The sequence below is a fragment of the Zonotrichia albicollis genome, chromosome 10, assembly GCF_047830755.1.
Source record: "Zonotrichia albicollis isolate bZonAlb1 chromosome 10, bZonAlb1.hap1, whole genome shotgun sequence".
NCBI lineage: Eukaryota > Metazoa > Chordata > Aves > Passeriformes > Passerellidae > Zonotrichia > Zonotrichia albicollis.
Genome location: NC_133828.1, coordinates 28103937 through 28126033, shown reverse-complemented (window position 1 = coordinate 28126033; position 22097 = coordinate 28103937). Strand labels below are relative to the sequence as shown.

Below are 22097 nucleotides of genomic sequence, written 5' to 3'. Positions count from 1 at the left end.
CTCCAATTCTCAGCACAGCTCATTCCTTAACTTCAGTGGGACTTCAGAAAGAAGTTAGAATTCAGCATGAAGAGATTATGTTTGCATAAGGATGTGGTTTTAAGCATGGTCTGAGTAGCCTGAAAGAAGAGGGGACCTGACAACTTGTCTGAAAATATAAGCAAACACCAGTCCTTGTACATAAAAAGCTGTGGATGGGCAAGGTTCAGTTTGTAGCTGACCTGAATAATCTGCAGAATATCACAGCAAAGAAGATCACAGTGTTAAGACGGTGCTGCTGCTGCAGTTTAGCCCTTGAACAACAATTCATGCATTTCATTCTCCCACACATCTCAGTCACCCTTTGGCCCTGCCACACCACTTGGGTATGGCAAAACAGTAGTTTATATCATGTCCCTTAACAATTATTCTGACATTTTCTCTACGGAGTTCTGCACTGATCAAATGACTCTCTAGACTTCTACAAGGCTAAACACAATTTTTCCAAGATATTAATGTTTTATAATTCACTGATAAAATCTATTTCATAAAATGCAGGTTGGAGAAAAACCAATCTTTTTTATTCTTCTTCCCATTGCAGTAATCAATTCAGCTCAGAACGAAGAGCTCCCAAAGACTGTAACACAGATTTTAAAAGAGCAGATTGAGAAGGCAGCTCAGGAAAAGGCTGTTCACTCTGACAGAGAGATCACAACATCTGCTAAAGAAGTAAAGGTCTGTATTTTTAATGAGCGATCTTTCCTTATGCAAATTAGAAGTTAAGACTCTGGTCTGTCATGCTGTCTGATTTTCTATTTCGAATAATTATGATTAAAAATGTAATTTATGGAAGCTGTGGGAATATATAATCTTCAGGAAATAAGTGCACATAACGTAACATGAAATACATTAGAAAGCTCTATAAGTACTTACAGTATGTGACAAAAACAATTCAAGGTAAAAACTTCTGCATTTATTTCCTCCTCTGATGAATAGTCTCCTCTTTCCTTGTTTTGAATCTGTAAATATGTATAATTTGTTACCACAAACTCTCAGAAGCCTGGAAAATACCACTTTCAAAAGAAATTAAAATTAACACAAGCTACAGCTAAAGTTTGTTATGCTCATAGTGCAAAGTCTGCATTTGTTGCAGCAAAATCTCCAAGACTGCTCAATCATCATTTTGCAAGAATTCCACATTTCTTTTCACATATATTCTATAATGCAAATATCACAGCTCTTAGCTCAAAAGATTGGTTTTATGCATTCTGAGCAATAGCTGATAGATTGTGTCTTTCCAGATCCTATTATAATCCTATTGCTTGGATGCTTGCAGAACTAGCTTTTGTGCAGAATAGAAAAAATGCTTTCTATATTGCTGTGCTTAAGAAAAAAGGGAAAAAAAAAAGACTTCAACAGTTCATCTGCCACTGCTACAACTTTAGCAAGCAGAGGACAGGAAATTTCTACACCAAGGAAAAAACAGGATGGAACTTCTCCCTCTCCCCTTATTTGCTCCTGATACATGGAAGCACAGGAAAAGCTCCCAATACTTCTGCAAAAGCTCCAATAGAAATGTCAGTATAGTCTGAGTCCACTAGACCAGCCAGCTCTCCAACAAAGTCCACTGTGTCCACAGATCTGTAGCTAAAGCAATTTACGTGAACTAAGACATTTAGTTGTTGACATCCAATATTAAGAAAACACTCAGAAAAACATTTTCTAATATTTTATGTCATGGATCTGTGTCTCCATCTTATTGCAGGAGTTCCCTACTGTTGTCTCCTTATCACAAGTTTCACACCTTGGTGTTTCTCATGGCCAGCTCCTCAGGGCACTGACTCTTTCTGCCTCACAAAGCAGCCAATTGATTCCAACTCCCTTCTCAACAGCCACCCCACTCTTTTACAGCACTCTTCTTCTCATTGCTTACAGCTGTGGCCTGTTAAAGTCAGGCCTGTTCCTAATCTTTGATAATTGGCCCAGCTGCAACTCCTTAGGGGTAAGATTACTTTCTACACTATCTTTATTTTCTTATATTCTATCCCTCTACACATTTGAAACACAGAATTTGATTTTAGATATGCAGCAGGAACATCTAAATGGCTTTGCCTTCATCATTCACAAGGCCAGAAAAATAATGCTCAGTGGCATGAAACCCAGAGAGGAGAGGTCCTCTCTCTAAGACAGGTCTGTGAGAACCAACCTTTTGTTCCATTTCCATTCCATGATCCTCCAGACCCAGATGAAGCCAGAAGTACTGCAGAGAAAGAACCATTGCAGGAAGAACTGGTAAAATACTCAGCCTGAATGTTTCAGATGCAGCCTCTTGACATGCTGCATGCACATGCCCCGAGCTCTGCAGGAACTTTGGACAACATATTAGGTACAGGAGGTGTTGGTGCAGGCTGATGGGTGTTTGAAATGCAGCTACTGAGCTATGTGAATAAAAATCCCCAGAGAGGAACAAGTATCAGATGAAACACGTATCTAAGAAGTTTCTAATGGTGCTGTAAAGAATCTGAGGTCCATGCTGGAAACACAGAACCTGGATAAACTTCAGCAGCTCAACCCAGTTATTTCCCTTAACTTGTAGCAGACAAGGCCTGAGCTGAAAGAGAAGCTGACCTCTTTACAGAAGAGTAAAGAGAAGTATAATGTGTTTTGAACCTCAGCCATTGTGTGTCACCACAGAGAGCTTCAAAGATGGGAGAATGAAGCTGTCCATGGATAAGACACTGAAAAGAGGCATTACACAATAAGACACCAGATGAATGCAGGCTTTTACCTGTGAAAATAAAACTCGTATGTGCAATCTCAGTGGGCGAAAACATAAACAGTGCTACACACACGGCAAAAAAGCTGAAATAAAGCCTTGACACACACAGGATCCAAAGGAATTAAGCCCATCTGAAACATCCATACAAAAATCAGACAAGCAAGATCAAGGTCCCACAGGAGACGAAGCAGCTCCTGTAAATTAGAGCAAAGCAGAGTTTCTGATTCTGACTTGAATGGCAACGATACCCAAGTAATACAAATATAAGACACAGGAATTCAAATAGATAGATTTCCATGAAGTCCAGAAGACTGAGAAGCTGAAGATGCTTCTCAGTAATTTAGGATTAACACTGAGAGATCTATCCTGAAGAATTACATGAAGCAAACCAAAAGATACTAAAAATAAATATTACAATTAAAATAGCATTACTGTTGTATTTGAAATACATTAATATGCTAGAAAATGTGCACAGAATGCACCTCGCTTTTCATGTTTAAAATTAACATATCCTCTAAACTGAAGTAAAATGTCTGTATAAAACAGCTGTACAGACAAAATAATGCTCATGTTTTGTGCACATCCATTTCTAGTTCAGTAAAATACAAGATGTGACTTTAGACAAAGTGAACTATGTTTCTGTGGGTTTTCTGTTGGAGTAAAATTACTGAAATGTTTTTAAAATTACCATGCAATTTTTTAAAAAAACAAAGTGTTATTTCCTGCTAGGTGATTTAACCAGTTCATAAAGCTCTAATCTGAATTTAGGCAATGAAACGAGATGTCAGGGTCCCAGTTTCACATCACTAAGGAGTGAAGCCACTCAGTGTGTCTGTCAAAGAGCTGAAGCCCATTATTTGTTTCATATTGAAAAAAATTTTTAACTATATGATGTGAATATATATGTATTTATAATTGAAGATGAAGTACACATGGATAATTAAGCATGACTTCTTTCTTATGGTGCATGTTTTACTTTAAAATGATATTAAAATAGCATTTAGAATGCAAAGTTATGCATTTGAAATGTAGAAAATATTACATATGCTACTGAAAGATGAACATCAGTGTCCTCCTTTTTTGCATCTATTTTGGGCACTGAATATGGATGGGATCCTGCAGGAAGACCAGATGTTGCCATAGCTGTAGCCATTTGATAGATGAACCAAATGCTTACACTTGAACAGCAGAGGAAATGGCAGAACAAAGCTAAACACTCCTGAAGAGAGAGCTTTGCTTTGGGATTCCCAGCACTGTGCACCAAGGGAGGAGTGCTACCTCTAATCACACCAGGAGCAGAACTAAAAAAGAGTAGGTTGTGGGCCTGTAGAACGAGGCACAGCCTAGTGGGGATCCAGCAAAATACTTCATGTGGTGGGCTGGCTCTCACTGCCAGCTAAGTCCACACCCACTTACCCACAGCCCACAGTGGGCTGGGAGAACAAATCAGACGAGCAAAAGCAAAAGCCGGACTGCCTGTTGGCAGAAGAGGCAGGTTAACAGAGAAAGCAAAGCCGGGGCATGAGCAAAGCAAAAGATGGAATTGATGTCTAGTCACTTCAGCCTCAATATGCACAACTGTGACTTGGAAAGACAAACACTCTGAATGTCCCTCTTCCTTCTCCTTTCCCTCCAAAGCTTCTATTGCCAAGCATGATGCCATATGCTATGGAATATCCCTCCAGTCAGCAGGGGTCAGCTCTCTTGTTTGTGAGTTCTCTCAAGTTCTTGTACATCCCCAGTCTACCTGCTTGGGACTGGGCAGGAGGGCAGAGTGGGAGGTAGAAGGGACTTTGACACTGGGCAAGTACAGTTCAGCAACAGCTAAAACATTCTGTGTTATCAGCACTTGAGCCCAAATTCAAAACAGCATCACATGGGCTGCTGTGAAGAAAACAACTGCATCCCAGATAGTCTCAGTAAGAGCAAGTATGTTAGAAGTAAGTATAAATACCCAGTTCCAGTAGAATAGAGAGTTTTCTAAAAGTTAACCATCTGGATTTTCTTTTTATCTTTCTATCTGGCAAATATTGATGACCTCAAATAGCAGACCAGCCTTTTCCTCACTGATTTTCTAGGACCATTCACATGTGGTGGATTGACCTGCTTCCTCCAGCCACTGTCCCATTCTGCCTCCTCAACAAGATAGGGAGAGTAAATAGGATGAAGAAGCTCATGGAACAACTTAAAGACAGAGAACAACATAAGGACACTTATCAATTACTTTTATAGCTATGGGAAAAAATAATCTCCAATTAAGATAGACTCAGATTGTGAGAAACAACACCTCCCCTCCTGCCTTTTTTTTCATAATCTCAGCTTTACTCCTGACTCTTCCTTGTCCCTCTCCCACCCCCAGTAGCACAGAGGGGATGGGGAATGGGGGCCTGGGGTTAGTCGATACCAGTTCCTCTCTGCTGCTCCTTCCTTCTCATGCCTTTCCCATTCTTCAGTGTGGGCTCTCCATATGCCACAGCTCCTTCTGGGAATACCCACCTGCTCCACTGTGGTGTTCCCCAGAGGCTGTAGTGTGGATGACTGCTCTGTGTGGTTCTCTCCCAGGCTGTAGGGAAGTACCTGCTCCCCTGGTCTCCTCCACAGGCTGCAGGGGCATCTCTGTTGCAGTGTCTCCTCCCCTTGTTCTTCTCTGACCTTGATGTTCACAGGGCTGTTTCTGACACTTTTTCCCCTCAGTCCTGGCTGCACGTGCAGCTTTTTGCCCTCTTGGAACACGTTTTCTCAGGGACAGGAGGAGCATGGCTGAGCGGCCCTGCCACGCACTGCCTCCAGAGCTGGTAGTACCCAGCATGGGGCAGGCCCTGCTGCTCCCCACAGAGGCTGCCCCCAGCCACCAAAACTGCGCCACTGCCACACAACACACAATTCAATTTCAAGGAGACGAATATTGCCTCACTATTCAGTCCTAGAAGCTGTTTTGGGATAAATTTCCCTTAAATTCCCTTTATGCTTTCCTCTTCTCTTGCCTTGCCTTCTGAGGCATAACACTCACAATTAACTATCCAACTAAGTGAAGTAACCATCCAATGAGACCATTTTCCAGGATACATGTCACCATTTTCCCCCTCCTAATTACCTTATCTCCTTCCTCTCCTCCCTCTTCACATTCAGAATACTTGTGTACGTAAGAATATTCAGAATATCCTGGTGCTTGGCTCACAAGCAGTCCATGCATACAGACTGCCCCTTTCTGGTATGCATGCCCCTCACTGGTAGGAAACTTTCTATTCATGTTTTCTGCTTTACAGAGAAATCATTTTCTTCATAATTAAATATGCTTCGCAGAAGACTTTATAAATTTATTAACATTTATGTTAATATAAATGTGGCTACCTTAGTATTAAAATTCAACGCAAAAAAGTATCAGGTCTGACGACGTCAATTGTAAAACACAAATAATTATGAACATAGCATATTTGGACCACGTGAGTGAGCAGTCTGGAGGTTACCGCAGAAGGAGTAACCCCTATTGTGTATTTGGCATGGCTAAGCAAAAAATCCTCATCAGAATTTCAAACATCCATCCCTCCTTATTGATCTTTCATTGTACATTCAAAGATTGTACATACATTATAGTCAATTCCACTTATACTAGAAAACCTTCTATTATTCTACCACTTCTCACACAATAATTAGTTATTACAAATAAACAGGAGATATTGTACCTAGTGAAGTCCTTTCAAATGCATGGAATCATGCAAAGGGAAAGGTAAGTAGTTTTTGACTTTACAGGTATTACTGTTAGTTGAACAAAAAGGAAGCCCTACAATAAACAACTGAGACACCAGTTAACAGAAAATAAAAAAATCTTTTTACAAAATATATGGACTGATACTGTTCAAATCAAATCATAACATGTGGCTTAGACTAATGTGCAACCTTTTAATATGTGGTTGTAGAAACTGCAGATTCAGGAATATGAAACATGCAAACTCTGCCAACAGAGAGTTTACCCCGTGGAATGTCTCGTTGCTGATAAGCAGAATTTTCACAAATCGTGTTTCCGATGTCACCACTGTGGCAGTCAGTTAAGGTAAGCAGTATCTGCATGTTCACTCACACAACCCTGCTTTTGAATATAAGTACAGATGGTAAAATTATTTCCAACTGTAGGATTATTCAGCCTGTAGGATGATGGGTTGACAGGGTGGTATCCCGAGTTCTCCTTTTCTTCTCTGCTCCTAACATCTGCACTGTGACATGGAATGAGTCCTCTAAATTTCTTATAGAAATTTCTTACCGAATTTCTTATAGAACTGTTCCATCCCAGAACCTTCCAAATTCTTCCCCATATTACTTCCTATGGACTGTTGCTGATCTTCAGGACAGCATGAAACAGAGGCAGTACACACAGGAATTCAGGTGTAATTTAAGATATCTGCAAAACACCAAATTTTCTCTTTAATTTTCCTCATTCATAAAGTGAATTATGATGGTTCTTTGCATTAGCAAATCAGTCTGTAGCCTTCATATAAAATGTAGAATTTATGCCCCTATCTGACTGCAAAGACCAACAATTTTGATATTAACACACTCTGGGTTATTTACACACATTGCCTTTACTTCATTTGGGAGAAAAATCCAAATATAAATCAAACACAAAGACTAAAGACTAAATTCCGCTGCTACTTTGTAGAAAAACTGAGGATTTGGACTTTAACAAGATGAAGAAAAATGGTCCAAAAGCCCGGAAGTTCTGTGGAACATTTCTATTTGAAACTTATTCTGTGCAACAACCAAATAAGTTTATGTTCTTTCTTAAATCACCAAGCATGACTCTTCTCCTTCATTTTGACTTTGAAATTGTATGGAAATTCACACGTAAAGATTTTAGATATTTTTTGGGGGGGGGGGGGAAGGAAAGGATAGAAAGGGAGATGTGTATGGTAATTTATTATATGTAAAAGCATAAAACAAATTTTCTTCCATTTGGCAGCTTGGGAAATTATGCATCTCTCCATGGAAAAATATATTGTAAACCCCATTTTAAGCAACTTTTCAAATCAAAAGGAAATTATGATGAAGGTTTTGGACACAAGCAGCATAAGGAATTATGGAATTCTAAGGATCAACTTAGTTCAATTAACAAAACTCAAGCTGAAGAAACAAATCCCATTAATAGCATACCTGTTGATCCTAAACCAATTACAGAAGTTGATAAAGGCTTGTACTCAGGTACTGATGGGGCTCGTCCTGATATTTTGGATAATAATTTGAAAACCACAGAAAGAGGTAAATTAAAAATGACATGGCCTCCTTCAACAGATGATGCAACATCTAAGAAAACATTCTCTATTGAAGAATCAGCTAAAGTAAATAAGTCAAAGTGGCCCCCAGAAGGTATTGCTCAAGAAGATTCCAGTTTATATACAAATAAATCTCTGGGCAACAAAAAGGAATCTCAGAAAAATCCCACTGTGATGGAGCAAAATAAAAAAAACACCACAAATTCACAACAAAATCAACACTCATCCACTCTGTCTGAAAAACAGAGTACAAATACCGGTAAAGTAAGGAAAAATGAAGCAGGCAATAATGGAAAGGATGAGGAAGCTGGAACAGTGCAAGATATGGTGAATAAACTAGAAGCATCAGAGAAGAGGGAGCAAAGTGGAAAGGATATTAATAAGGGTGATAATGTAATTGTGGATAGCACTGGGAGGAAGCAAGAGAAACAAATTAATGAAACTGATAATTCAGAAGTTGTACAAGTTACTAACATTGATGATGTAACAGTACAAAAGAATCACAAAGAATGCAACTTGAACAACAACAATAATAATTATGCCACTTTCTCACATCGAAATATTTGTACACAGAAAACAACTCTCTCAGCTCTGTCTACCCCAAAGACAGCATTAAGCCATGCTATTTGCACTGAATCACAACATGCCTTTGCAAAGCTGGACAGTCAGTCTGGAAATGAAGAAATATATGAGATATATGAACCTCATGAGAGCTATTCTAGTGATACTGTACTTGCACAGGATGAACAGAAGTCAAAAGATGAAGATGCTGTTACTTGTAAGAGTCTTGCTCAATTCAATAACAATGCCACGTGTCAGAAGTCTCGTTCGAGCAACACGTTCAGTTTGAAGAAGGCAACTAATACAACACTGTCTGTGGATACTGAGTTGTTATGCACTGGAGAAGAATCAGAATATGACAAAAAAGACAAAAAGCTAAATACTATTTTATCTGACACTCTGAAGAAATCTCTTCTTAATAAAGACAACCTGGTTTTAAACTGTGGTCTAATAGACTCTGCAGATGTAAGTAAAAAATCCTGCAGTCCATATTCAAAAGAACATGGAAATTATGATACAGAACTGAATTATATTAACGCTTGTCAAGAAAGTGAAATAATCCAATTGGCAAAGACTGACACAAATACAAGCTTAGATTTACTGAGCTCAAGACATATGGCTGTTTCATCACTCCAAGGCAAGAAAGTCAAGTTCAAATGGCTCACTGCAAATGAAAAAATTAAAAAAATAGATTTTATGATGAAAATTAATAAAACATCCAAGTGGTCAGCTATGTCTGTCACTCATTACAAAGTATGTCATAAATAGGTATTTCTTCAGTCTACTTATCTTAGTCTTTCATGAAGAATTTAATATCCAGAGATTGTAATACCCAGACTTTATTCAGTTAGTTTATATTTAAGACAATGAAGATGTAGATTTTTTTTCATCTGTAATTATAAAACACCCCTTGTTTTTCTATGTTTCTGAACATTGCAAAGAATATTTTATTACACTGTCCTGGAGAAACATAATCCATTTCAGTATTTATTATTTGTAACAACTTCAATGTGAAGCACTCAGTGTGCACAAAGGAAGAAAAATACTTTTATTGTTTTTTCTAATGTATTAGTACTCTAACTGAGCTGTTGCTCCATGAAATATTATGTACACTGGTTGTGTTAGCTCATGCTAGAAAATCTGGGGTTTGGTTGAGATTTTGGGGGGTTAATCTTTTTAGTTTCTGTTTTTGCAGTATAATGTAATATTTAGCTTGAAATGGATCATTATTGAATAGTAACCACAGCTGGTTGGTGAATAGCACTGTTTTGTCATATTCCTAGAGCTGCTACTAAGTTATACTGAGTAACAGGGGAGAAGAAAGTGTGTAAATTTTAACAATGATAAAACTAAACATCCTAAATAGAACTGAACCAGGGTTTGGGGACACTGGGCAATGAAGGCTAGTGGTCGTTTCAGCAATTAATTCAAAGTCATTTTAGCTGAAGCAGCTCTCCAGTGTCACACTTAAACCTGTACAAACTTATGCAGATCTAGTAGTTTTTTCTTTAAAACCTATGCTTAGGGATTAACATTTGCTCACTTAACACTATTCCATCCTGTATGAACCAGCAACATATAATTTAACTGTTGACAATGCATAATAAAAAAGCACTTTACAAAAAATATTCTGTGATTTTTTTTAAAGATTAATTTATATATACTATTTTCCTTAAACAGTTTGTGAAATTCTTCATGCAATGACTAGTTTAAACCAAAGTGTCACAGAGAAAAGGAATCATAATCAAAATACATTTTTCAAAATAATTCCTGAAGGACTCAACAGAGACAGGCATTTGAAATAATTTACAGGAAATACAAGCTAATGTTAAAATATTTAAGAAAGCGTGCCTCAGACTTCTAGAACAAAACATTATCTGTACTACAACTCATTGCCCAAAGCAACAGGGTTGTGGGGAAGTGGGAAATCCACATGACTCCTCTACACCTACACAGAAACAACCATAAACTATATACACACATCAGAAAACCATGAATAGCATTTTTCCACAAGCATACTTCAATAGTATGTTGCTCCAAAGTATTCTCAGTAAATGCAGAAATAGGATGTTACCAGAAGAACAGCCTTTTGCACAAGACACTCCAATACCACTGTATTTGAGAACTTTATTTAAAAGCATTGGCCTACAGACGCTTTTGAACACCTTAGAATCATTTCAGCAAGATTTCTCTCTCTCTCTCATGCTCCCCCCATTTGAGTGTAACCATCATAATTTGTTTTTTAAAAGCCAAGAGATTACTACATAGCACTAAATGACTTTGCTCTCTTTTATGAGTAGATAACACAACTAAAAATAACATCGACAAAATTCTTGCTAAGACAACAGCAAAAAAAAAAAACAAAAACCAGAAAATGCATGCCTGAAGAAAATAAAGGGAATTTGACTGGCATATTTGGACTTCTACATTAATTAAAACATTAAATCTCCCCAATTTCTCAAAATTTCTTATTAGATAGAAGATTGGTTTCGGCTGTATTAGTTAGGGAAGAGGAATTATCTTGAAGGTGAAATGGTGTTGTTTATGTGCACATGTGTAGGTGTGATCCTATGCAAGTTAATGATTCAGGAAAAAGCTAACATGGCTGCAATATTTGTACATAAAGTACAATCCTATGCCATTTGTCATCCTCCTGCATATTTTGATGAATTTAACCTTGTATATACTAAAATCTAGAGAAGTGACAGATGTCAATTATGATAATAAAATGCACACCAAGAAATCAGCACCTCTGGAACTATCCTTGGAAAATATGGACCTTTTAGCTTCCCCCAAACAAAATTGAAAATAAGTCAAATAAAAAATGTGTTCCTTATGGCCAGCTAGATATGACTAAAACAAAGGCTTTGTTGAAATAGTATAAAAGAGCAAGACTAAACAGAAATTTTTACTCCCAGAGAGAATATTATGTAAAGTCAACTTACATAAATGACATACCATATGGGGTAAATCTCTTTGGAAATTCCATGACTGAAATTCTGTTTAGTATGGGACAGACACAGAAGTGCAGATCCTTCCTCTAGTGGATTCACCAGCTTTGCATTCTCCTCTCTTACTGAATGGCTTTTTTACTTCTGCCAGTAGTGAGGATGAATGTTTATTGCAGAATTATTTATTTGAAGCACAAGCCCTATTATATTGTTTGGGGATTCTTATACAAATCATAAAGATGACATGCTCTAAACATGTTCTAGAAAACTAACATCCATAGGTAATAAAATATTGTAGGAAAATGTAAATAACCTGAAAAAAAATTTAAGTAGAAGAGCTCTTCAAAACTTCAGCCAAAAGCTCAGTGCAGAAATAATCACAAATAAGGTTTGAACTCACTGAGTCTTAAACTCTTTTCTTTCCAAGGCAAAAGGATCAGAGATGTCACCCTGATGTATACACACATTGCCACTGCAGAAGTCAGACTGTGGAGAGAATGCATATAGCAGCTGAAAGTGAGATTAAGTGTGTAGAAAGTAGCAACCTTATATGTTTTCTGTAAATTAAATACTAAGTGAATAGATACTCCTTAGCTGCTAAAAAACCTCATACATTTTAGAGAACCCATACAGATTTACTGCAGCCAAGGAGCTGGTTATATTGGTTTAGCAAGAACTAGTGTCCACTAGAGTTGTATTTCTGTGAGAAGAGGTTGCTATTCCAGGTTTAAGTATGTTCAACTTATCCTCTAGGCATTCTAAGTTTTACTTCCTGAGTTGAAATAACCAGCCATCTGTCTGTAAAAGTCTCATTCTGTGAGAAGCTTGATGGCATCTGGGAAGAATTCTGGTACTGAACCTCCTATTCCCTCAGCAGGATAGCTTCATCTGGCTACTCCTAAGTTCCACCTCATGGACAGGACATTTACCCTAAGAAAGGACCTTGCAGTCACGGAGGGCAGAGCTGATCCATTTCCAGCTCAGCTGCAGCCAAGCACTGCTCACAGCAAAGCTGCACTGATGAGTAGCAGTAAAATGAAACTTTCCCACATTGTTATTTAGTACGGGAGACTTGCAGTCCGAGCAGTATATTTTCACTGTCTGTTATTGGCTAGTGAAGATGTTCTACTGCTTTTACAACACAGCAGGGTTTGTGTATTCTTCAATACTGAAAAGCAGCAATTAGAGAGATTAAAGAGACTGATTTAATGGCTGGGCCAGCACTGAATTTTAGAGGGCTTCTAAATTTGCAGTCCATTTGCAACTTCATTCACATAATTGGCACAAAAACTTAGATTTACTTCAATTGCTTTAATAGTGTGGCATATCAACTAATTCTTTTGAAGCCTTTGTGGAGTCGGGCATCCTCAAAACTCCTGAAAGAGACCTAACACTTTGGCTGTACTGCTGAAGTGGACTCCCCCTAAGTGAAGGACTTGCTGAAGCAAAGGCTGGATTGCTTGGAAAAGTGTAAATACCTTGTCTGTCTTCTGTTAAGCACTTACCTCCTTCATACATATCAACAGGCAGACCTACACTAGTTATCTTAAATGACAGTGCTCAGGGTAGACAACTGATCTATGCTATGGATCTGCCTTGTTCGAACACTATGTCTTGAAATATCCCTCCCATAAATAATTATAGTTCAGGCCTTATTTCCAAAGTGCAGGATAATTATCAGAATTACTTATAAAAGATTTGGGTGGCTTCAGTCAAGTATACCTCCAACTGGTAGGTGTAATTGCAAAAACATTAACTACCCTGGGTACACTCACAAAAACAGGAAAACATGAAGACAAAAACATAGATTAAAGCCTTTGGCTCTTTGCATGCTTTCTTCCATTAAGAGGAACCGAAGTTAAATCCTTTGGGTAAATTTGATTGCCTTTCACAAACATTTCACCTTGTACGTGGGTTGTATTTGATGATTTTGACATGAAAAGCGTTTTTAAATGTTTCAAAGTGAGGATCTGCATTAAATTTGGCTTAGAAACATAATTAGACTGACCTTACTTTTGGACTTTCTAAAACAGTAAATTACAATTCAGCCATGAAAGATCTGAATTTTTCTGTATAGTCCTTAAACAAAAAATTAAGGCAGCTCCGTAATGTACTACTTTGGGAAAAGAGGAAAAAAATTGCTGTTCCTCATTGCTCCCTCACCTCCCTTCTCCTAAAGTATGATATGAGAGAGAAAGAGTAAGGTCTTCTTAAATTCTTAAAAAGAATAAGGTTTATTAAAAATTAAATTTATTTTTAATGTGACTGTACATTGTAATTTTACTAAAAAGAGACATGAAAAATCTACTACACATTTCAGCAGGTGATTTGCAAATCTGTTTAAATAACAAAAAACCTAGGAAAACCTCAGAGTTGCAACCCATTTTAACTTTTGGCTCTTGACACTGCAGCCATCACTATCAGAATCCATATAAAATTACTCTTAGACTGACGAAATGGTACCTGTAACAGATGCTGACAAGGAATAATGTCCTGTCACAACAAATACTTATGAAGGAGCCATTCCTTCCCCACAGAAACTGAATATTCCAAATCAAAAAGCAGGCTGGTTTTCCACTAAACCTTACTAGGGAAAAAAAATTGACCAAACACAAAATTTCTTGATCAAGAAGTCATCTCTCAACAAAAATAGAGATGAATTTTCAATAAATGAGATGAAATAGTTAAAATAAGGGGGAATGAAGGTGCAGCTGTACCATGATGGGATGGAACACTAAACAAAGTACTTCAATATACTGCTTGGTAAATTAGATTGTCACCCTAATTGTAATACTGGCACACATATCATAATAAAAATAAAACCTAATCTATTTGAAATATCCTCTTACCACTTATAATAAGCTTCCAGTTTCTCTCTGCAATCACAGTTAAGATCGCTACAGGACATTAGATGAAGAGGAAGAAATAGATAGCTATAAAGTCAGCTTGTGCAGATGGGCACAGAAAAAAATTCTGCAGTTCCAATCTTAAGAGCTTTTGTACAACTTTTCATAAAACAATATTAGAGTGGAAATAGCACATAAACAGTGTCATATGCTGTTCTAAACAGTGTTTAGAATCTCTTTATTGTCTCCTATAAACTGCTTTTGGTAGGACAGTACTGCTATACAGACTGGGTCTGGGTGGCCTTGGCTGAGAAAACCATTTTGCCAGCAGTGGTGTTTCTGTGCCCAGAGAGAAGGAAAGGAAAAGTTGCATTACCAGGCACTGGCAGCTATCCATGCCAACAGCATGCCATAAAACACCAACTGCATCGACTCAGCTTCTGGGGTCAGAATAGGAAGCCTAAACCTTTTCTTTTTTTCAAAATACAACATTAAGATGACACCAAGAATACTTTCTATGTTTCTGAAGGCATCATTAGATAAACATTTGGCTAATAATTTATGGCAAACTATATCTGAAAATACTAATATTACAAACTGACATACTGCAGAGTGCACCATTATCTTAATTTTTTACTTTTAGAGAAAGCATATGAGCACTCTAGGAAGGAAAGGAAAATGAGGGAAAAAATAGGGCTAATATACCTTATTTTTAAGTACCTGTAAAAACTCAGCTTTATAAACTTCTTACAATTAGCTTCCAACCAATTAGGTGGGGTTTGGATTAAGTGTCCAGACATTTATGCTCTGTGACATTTCAAGACTACTGCAGCAATCCAGAAAACAAATAATTTTCTTTAACCAGCTACAAATTTCATCATCATCTACAAGAGACAGAAGTGACAGCATTGCTTTTTAGACCTGAAGACTCAGCTACAGAGAGAAGATGGTTAACAAATGAAATTCTGCACTTCCTGTACCTTTACTGAGTTTGTTCAAACATCCTGTATTTACTAATACCCACTATATTACTGATTCATTCATTACTGACCTTAATTTCTAAACATTAATCATAATTCACAGGGTCAGGAAATAAGGTCAGACAACTTTAATTTTACCATTGTCCAACATCTGAGCGCTTGAATTTGAAACTTTAATGTTCCTTTAATATATCAGCTGAAGACATACTTACATATGTGCCACATACAGTTCGAGTGATTGAGTTCTGGAAATTCAAAATCTTGATCAACTTGAAAGTTATGAAAACTGTTAAAGACCAGCATCAAGGCATCATGCTTTATGGATTTCTGGACTTTTAAAATACTAGGGGCAATTTCTCCCCATTTTCAAGTCTTGGAATGACAAAAAATAAATCAGAATTTTCAAGAACTATCTAGATTGATTCTTCTTTAACACACATTGAATGATTTGGTGAAGCAGGAAAAAATCCCCACCTATACCTGCCTGGAGTGGTTTCTGTAAATTACACACTCCTACTCAAGCTAAGCTCTAATGTTAATATCTATGTTTTATTCTATCCTACACAGGCAGGTATGTATTTTAATGGTGGGAAAATGTAATGCCATTCTAGTAATGGTTTTGCATACTTGCCATTTGAAAAATGCAGCTTTTGATTGCTGATAATTTTGTCTCATTATCCATTTGGGGAGAAGCTTTCTGCACACAGGAAAGGACAGACAGACAGATTTACTTTTAAAGCTTTATCCAAAGGGTTTTTTCATTTCCAGGAAAAATACCTGGTAAGCGCATAGATTTTTTTCCCATTCTAAAAAAATAACTCTCAGCTGAAAAAAATTAAATCAATCTATTGCCTCAACTTTGATCTGGTTCTCTTCTGGCCATATTTGCAATATAACTTTCCATTTCATCACGTCACATTATTTTTTTATGGTACAAATCATGTCCTCTTGATATACAGCCAGGAAAATATTTTTGTTAGGACTTCTTTCTGAATTGGTGCAGCAGCTAGAAGATAAATTGGAGAGTGTAATCAATAACGCCTGAGGTAATATTTTTAATAATTCAAAGTATTAAATAATTGTGCAAGTAGCAGGATTCATCCTTTCTATGCTCTGAACAAGGTAAGAATCCCAAGAAAAACACAGTGCAATCACAAAATTAAAGACTATAAAGATAGCTTTTGAGTTCAGGCATCTACATTTTCAAACTTAATGATCTTTTAATGTAATGCATGAGTATCACGTCTGTAAGCATATAAATATATAGATACTCATGTATACATAAGTAGACGCACAAGCAATCAGCAAATTACCGTAACACCAGCTGTGTATATATAGAACTAGGGAGAACTAGGGAGAACTAGGGAGCTCAGAGCCACTAAACTGCTTCATAATGAGGTGGCTTCACTGCTCTCCCCCTCTCTCTTTTTCTATCATAAATTCTGTGCCTCCTTTGGTTCTCTTCTACTATCATTATAAGCTCTTTGGGACTGAGACTTTACACAACTTTTTTCTTCCGGATGATAAGAAAAAGCACACAGCCAAATATTCCTGATGTAGTTCTTTTATCTCTGAATAAATTTTGGTACCAATATCCTCAGTCCCTTAGTGGGCAGACGTCTTTATCTATGAGGATGCCACTTCAGCAACAGAAACATGTGAGTAATTTTTCTTAAAATGCTCCTCAACAAAAATAAGAGCAATAGAAACTTTTCTGTGTGCCAATCATAAAATAGTCCCAGTGATGACAATTCCAAGCTTTGCAGTGTTAGCACCAGGGAACATAACTCCTGTATTCTGGTAGCTGTGTACTTCAAGAAAATGGAAATTAAGGACCAGTCCCATTCCACTACTGGTTGCATCCTCTTGCTGATAAGCAATCAGGTGACAGAACCAAGCTCTCTGGTTTACAAGTAGCAATTGCCAAATCATCCTCCAAGAGGATGAAAAATTGAAAAAAAAAAAAAAGGAAATTGCATGCAAAATTATAAAATAAGTGAAAACATTAATCATAATTAAACAGAACCACATTGATTTTTGCCAGCTGGATTCAGCCACTGACTGTGATGGGAAGGCTCTTCTCTCTTGGTTAACCCTGCTGAGAGCGGGATTAATTCTTTATAATTAATTTCTTAGGTAATAGTGCAAATATTTGTCAAAACAGTTGATCCACCACAAAATTAAATATGGGGTGGGGAACAATAAAAACTCGTAATATATTTAAAACAAAGATAAAAAATACTCAAACTGACTGAATCAATGAAGGGGGAAAAAATGTTCTTTATATGAACTGGTCACTCATGCAAAGCAGAATTACTTGGATCTGAAAAATGGTTCACCACTCAATCCATTCCTCTACACAAAAGGCCTATCTTACATCACTGTTCAAGGCAGTTGCAATTAAATATATATTTATAGACTCTTCAAATACTTTAAAGTAAATTCATTACGTTCACAGTGACATTGCTCTGAAGGACGGCTATATAAATGGAAGCTGTGCTTACAAGTGATCACTGCAGATAAACAAATACCTTGAAGGACTCACTCTGCACACAAAGGAAGTTGCCTTGCTTTGTTTAGGGGAGATTAGCTCCCTCCAGTTGACAAAATACACGGGAGATAACAAAAGGAAACACTTTGTCATGCAGTGTGAAATCAAATCCCAGGGCATCCTCAGGGGAGTTCATGAGGGGGCAAGTTTGTGGGGGCAAGAAGCCTTTGTCTCCTTACCTGTCTGTACAGTGCCTAGCACATAACTGTGATTTGCATCTCACAGCATGCATCTACATGATATTTACAAAAGGGTTACCAAATGAGGCTGAATAATGCTAGCAAACTGTAACACAGTTAAAAATAAATAATCAAATATTCCTCCCCCAGAACTACAAAAGCAGTGCTGCATCCATGCACTGCTTTTGTATTCCTTTCTCCATAAAGGAATTTCAGGACAGCTCCCATCAAGCTAGAATCCCCAACACCAGCACTTAGCCCAAAGTTCACATCTTGTTGCCTGTCTTAACAGCTAAAACAATAATTTTAGTAGGTGTGATTCTTAACTTCTATCACACATGTTGATCCAGGACAGAAAGGACTCCTGCTCACAGAGCTATACAGAAATTACATTTCTTATACTGTTTCAGCTATGAATAGGAGCAGCTAAGCTCATCTATGTCCTTTAGTGCTTTCCAGGAGTACAATATTGTTTTTCAGAAAGAACTGTTGAACTGTCTACTGGGACTGAAGGCTAAATTACAGTTTTGTGGGCTGAGATAAAAAAAAATCCCCCTAGTTTATCAGGGGGACTATTAAACTTTAGAATATGTGTACTGTAAAGCACTTTAACTAACAGATCTGTATTTCAGGTGTGCTGCTTTTTTTTTCTCATGTCTTTTCTACTTTTAATTATTGGGTGCTTCTACACCTATAACAACAGCTTCCTCTGAGTTGTTTCATCTCATAAACAGGCTGTTTAGTTGAAACATGGTGTTCTGTCTTTATTTTTAAGGATTTAGCTCGCTTACACACTGAGGTGGGCATATAATTGCAAAAAGTTGCAGTAGAACCTCTAAGTCCACTCTTTAACATGAACATAAAATTCAGACATAATAATGTGAATTTTTGTTTACATTTTTGGATAAGTTTAAAGTATTAAAACTAGTCACATGTATGTTCTGCTTACTAGAGATTCCTTTACAAGGATTATTTTTAGTATTTCCTCCTTCTCTGCAGGAGTTATAAAGCTGTAACTATGCAATGCTCTAGTCAGTTCTGTAATATTTGTAAAACTGTCCACAGTAAATATAGTGTTTTGAGTTTCTTTCAAGATAACAATATGGCTGATATCAAAAGTTTAAAAAAACCCTGCTTTAACAAAGATTAAAAAACCTGATACCTTTTCTTAAGTATATCATGCTACTATTAAAAATGTACTTTCTCAAGGCTTGAATCAGTTCCTGAAGTAATAAAACCCATTTGCTAGAAGAAAACATCTCTGACAGCCATTGCAGTGTGTAAGCACATAAGCATTTAAAACACTTCTCCTTACTTCATTCCAAACAAAAGTGGGTGCATTGAGTCTTCACACTGGACACAGCAAACTCAATTGCCACGAAAAGGGAAAAAAAAAAAAAAAAAGCAGACTGTTGAAGAGTGTGAGGTAAAGAGCATGACTTTTACATTGTTTAACAGTACTAGCAGTTCTGAACTCAGCACAGATGAGGGTACCTGCATCTGGTACAACTAAACAAGGAATTCTGTCTATAAATTGGATCTAATATTGGCATTAACAATGTTTCACTAAGGAATCAACAAACATTTGCTTATGACCAGATTAACTTGATATATTATTTGATGTTAGAAACTATTCTTATTAGGCATGAAGTACAAAGGCAAAACACTAGGAATCAATACACCTCCACACCCTTTTGAATCAGCAAAGAAAGCATGGAACTAGGCAAGGGGTTCTACTGGAAAAGCAAATTCCAAAACACTGGGTAAAGACCATCAACACTGAAAGGAACCCAGCAGTAAAATACATTTCTAAAACATTTTCAAGCATTCCACCTTGCTTTTTAGATAGACTGGAAAAGAGGGAAGAGACATTTATTCTTTGTATAACTGAAATCATAAGAGTCCAAGAATTATTAGTTGTAGAAGAGTAGTAATAACGCAGTTGAAGATGATGTACTCCTCTCTTGCTGTAACATTCCTCCTTCCCCTGCTCCCCTCGATCTCTTGATCAGTTTCATTCCACTTTAATGTGAAGGGGTGATAACAGTGACTTTGTGAGCATTTGGAGTCCTTGGCCAGGAGAAGTCCAATATTCAGGTTTATGATTTCTTCCCCTTCCTCTAATTTCCCCTCAAGATCATTTTTATCTTTGCAAGCACACTTTTCTACCCTTTTCTTTCTTCCCTGGTTTGCACCTGTAATTCTCCACGTGAATTTAATATGTTACAATTTAGATATGTCAGGTACTGTTTCTTTGCAACCTCCAAGCCCACTCTCATCCAGCTCCAGACTTCCATTTCTTTAAGTGACTGCAAGTGAGCCCTTTATCACCACGGCCTCCAGTACCAAGCCCATGGCCCTTTCCTTAGTGCCTTATACCAATAATCCTCCACGGTCCATCCTCGATCTTCACTTCTCCAAGGCCTGTGGTGCCCTAGCAGACCGGTACACCTCTACAGTACATCACTGTGTCAGCGTGCAGAACATCTCGTTCCACAGAATAACAACAATGCAAACCTATGGATGCACCACAGAAACAAAAGTTAAAAACAGGCACCTGGTCCACTGGCAAAACCCGCTGCTACAGCGGAACCAGTTAAACACAGGTGCGGGCAGGTGGGGCACCGCCAGCGGGGCAAGTCCTGAGGCCTCGCAAGCCGCGCAGCGCAGTGACAGCCGGAGCCACGGAGGGTCCCGCAGCGCGGCGGCGGCCGAGGACGCGCTCCTGTGCCCGCCGGGCCGCGCCAAGGTCGGCGGCACTAGCAGCAGCTGCGGGATGGTGCCTGCGGACACGGATTCAGCCCAGTGGGATTTCCTTGCAAAAAAACACATCTTCTTCCACTGAATTTTTCTGATTTTAAACAAAGCGCCCTGGTGTGAAGCTCCGTGCTCCTGTGCACGCGGGGAGCGGGCAGGCACACGCTCCCCACCGGCACGGCCGGCCCTCAGCCCGCTCCCGTTCCCCAGAGCGGCCGGGCATGGGCAAGGTTGGCCCAGCCGCGCGCGTTACCACCACCGGCCCCCTCTGCGGGGGCTGCAGCGCATCCCGGAGAGCCCGCGGAGCAGAGCGCCCGCCGGGGACAGCGGCCGCGGGCACACGGGCGGCACGGCCCCGGAGCGGCTCCCGCTGCCCGGAAGCGGCACTGCCGCGCGGAGCGGTTCCCATTGGCCCGTTCTCGTCACGCCGTCCCGCCCCCTCGGCGCGGCGCGGGCCGCCATTGGCTGCGGGCGGTGCCAGTCGGCGAGGGCGAGCTCCGCCGGTGCCCGCGCTGCGCTCCCGCGCGGCGCGCGCTCTGCCGGCTGGTGCGGCTGCGGGCGGAGCAGGGATGCGCCCCGGCTGCGGGAGCGCGGCGCGGAGCGGCGGCAGCAGCCCGGGTGGCCGAGGGCGGCGAGCGCGGCCGGTAAGGTCCGGCGGGGGATGCCCGTCCTCGTGCGCATCCCTTGCGTACGGTGCCGAAAGGGCGGCTGGCAGCGCCGGGCAGCGGTGCCGGCACGGGCGGAGCGGCGAGCGGGCGGGATGCCGGGATGCTGGAATGCCGGGGGCGGCCGGCGGCGCTGGGCCGCGGCGGGCAGGGGTCGCGGGCGGGCGCGGTCCCCCACCGCCCCTCGCCGTGCCCTTGGGCGCGGGGGTCCCCGGGCGGGACCGGCGGTGCGGTGGGAACTTCGTCTGCCCCCGCCCGGCTGGCGGCGGCCGGCGGAGCCTGCGGGCGCCGCGGCGGGGGGCGACATCAGCCCTCCGGTAGGGGCTGCGGCGCTGCCCCTCGCTCCGCCGCCTCGGGAGGGCCGCCGAGCGGTGCCGCCGAGCGGCGTTGCCGGCTGGAAGGGCGGAGTGGCGGGTCCCGGCGGCGGCGCTGCCCCGGGCGCGGCTGAGCCCCCTCGGCAGCGGCAGCGCGGACGCGCCCGGGCCCGCGCTGGCGGCGCTGAGCGCGGCCGCGCTGCTCTCGGGGCGGCGGGATGAACTTCACCCTCGGAGGCAGGATTCTACTCGAATCCGTGTTCCCGGGCGC

The 22097-nt window shown here is 40.0% G+C and overlaps 2 protein-coding genes across 2 annotated transcripts in view; both read left to right on the top strand.

The window, feature by feature from the left end:
* The window catches only part of XIRP2 (xin actin binding repeat containing 2), a 38091-nt gene extending 27902 nt beyond the window's left edge, over positions 1-10189 (top strand). The window contains exons 7-9 of the mRNA XM_026791650.2: positions 581-714; positions 6676-6809; positions 7713-10189. Coding sequence (XP_026647451.2) covers positions 581-714; positions 6676-6809; positions 7713-9351 — 1907 coding nt within the window. The 3' untranslated portion in view covers positions 9352-10189. The remainder of the gene's footprint in view (positions 1-580; positions 715-6675; positions 6810-7712) is intronic.
* Positions 10190-20443: 10254 nt separating this feature from the next.
* Positions 20444-22097, top strand: part of LOC141730413 (uncharacterized) — a 169062-nt gene continuing 167408 nt past the window's right edge. Inside the window, exons 1-2 of the mRNA XM_074547877.1 lie at positions 20444-20846; positions 20958-21491. Coding sequence (XP_074403978.1) covers positions 20444-20846; positions 20958-21491 — 937 coding nt within the window. The remainder of the gene's footprint in view (positions 20847-20957; positions 21492-22097) is intronic.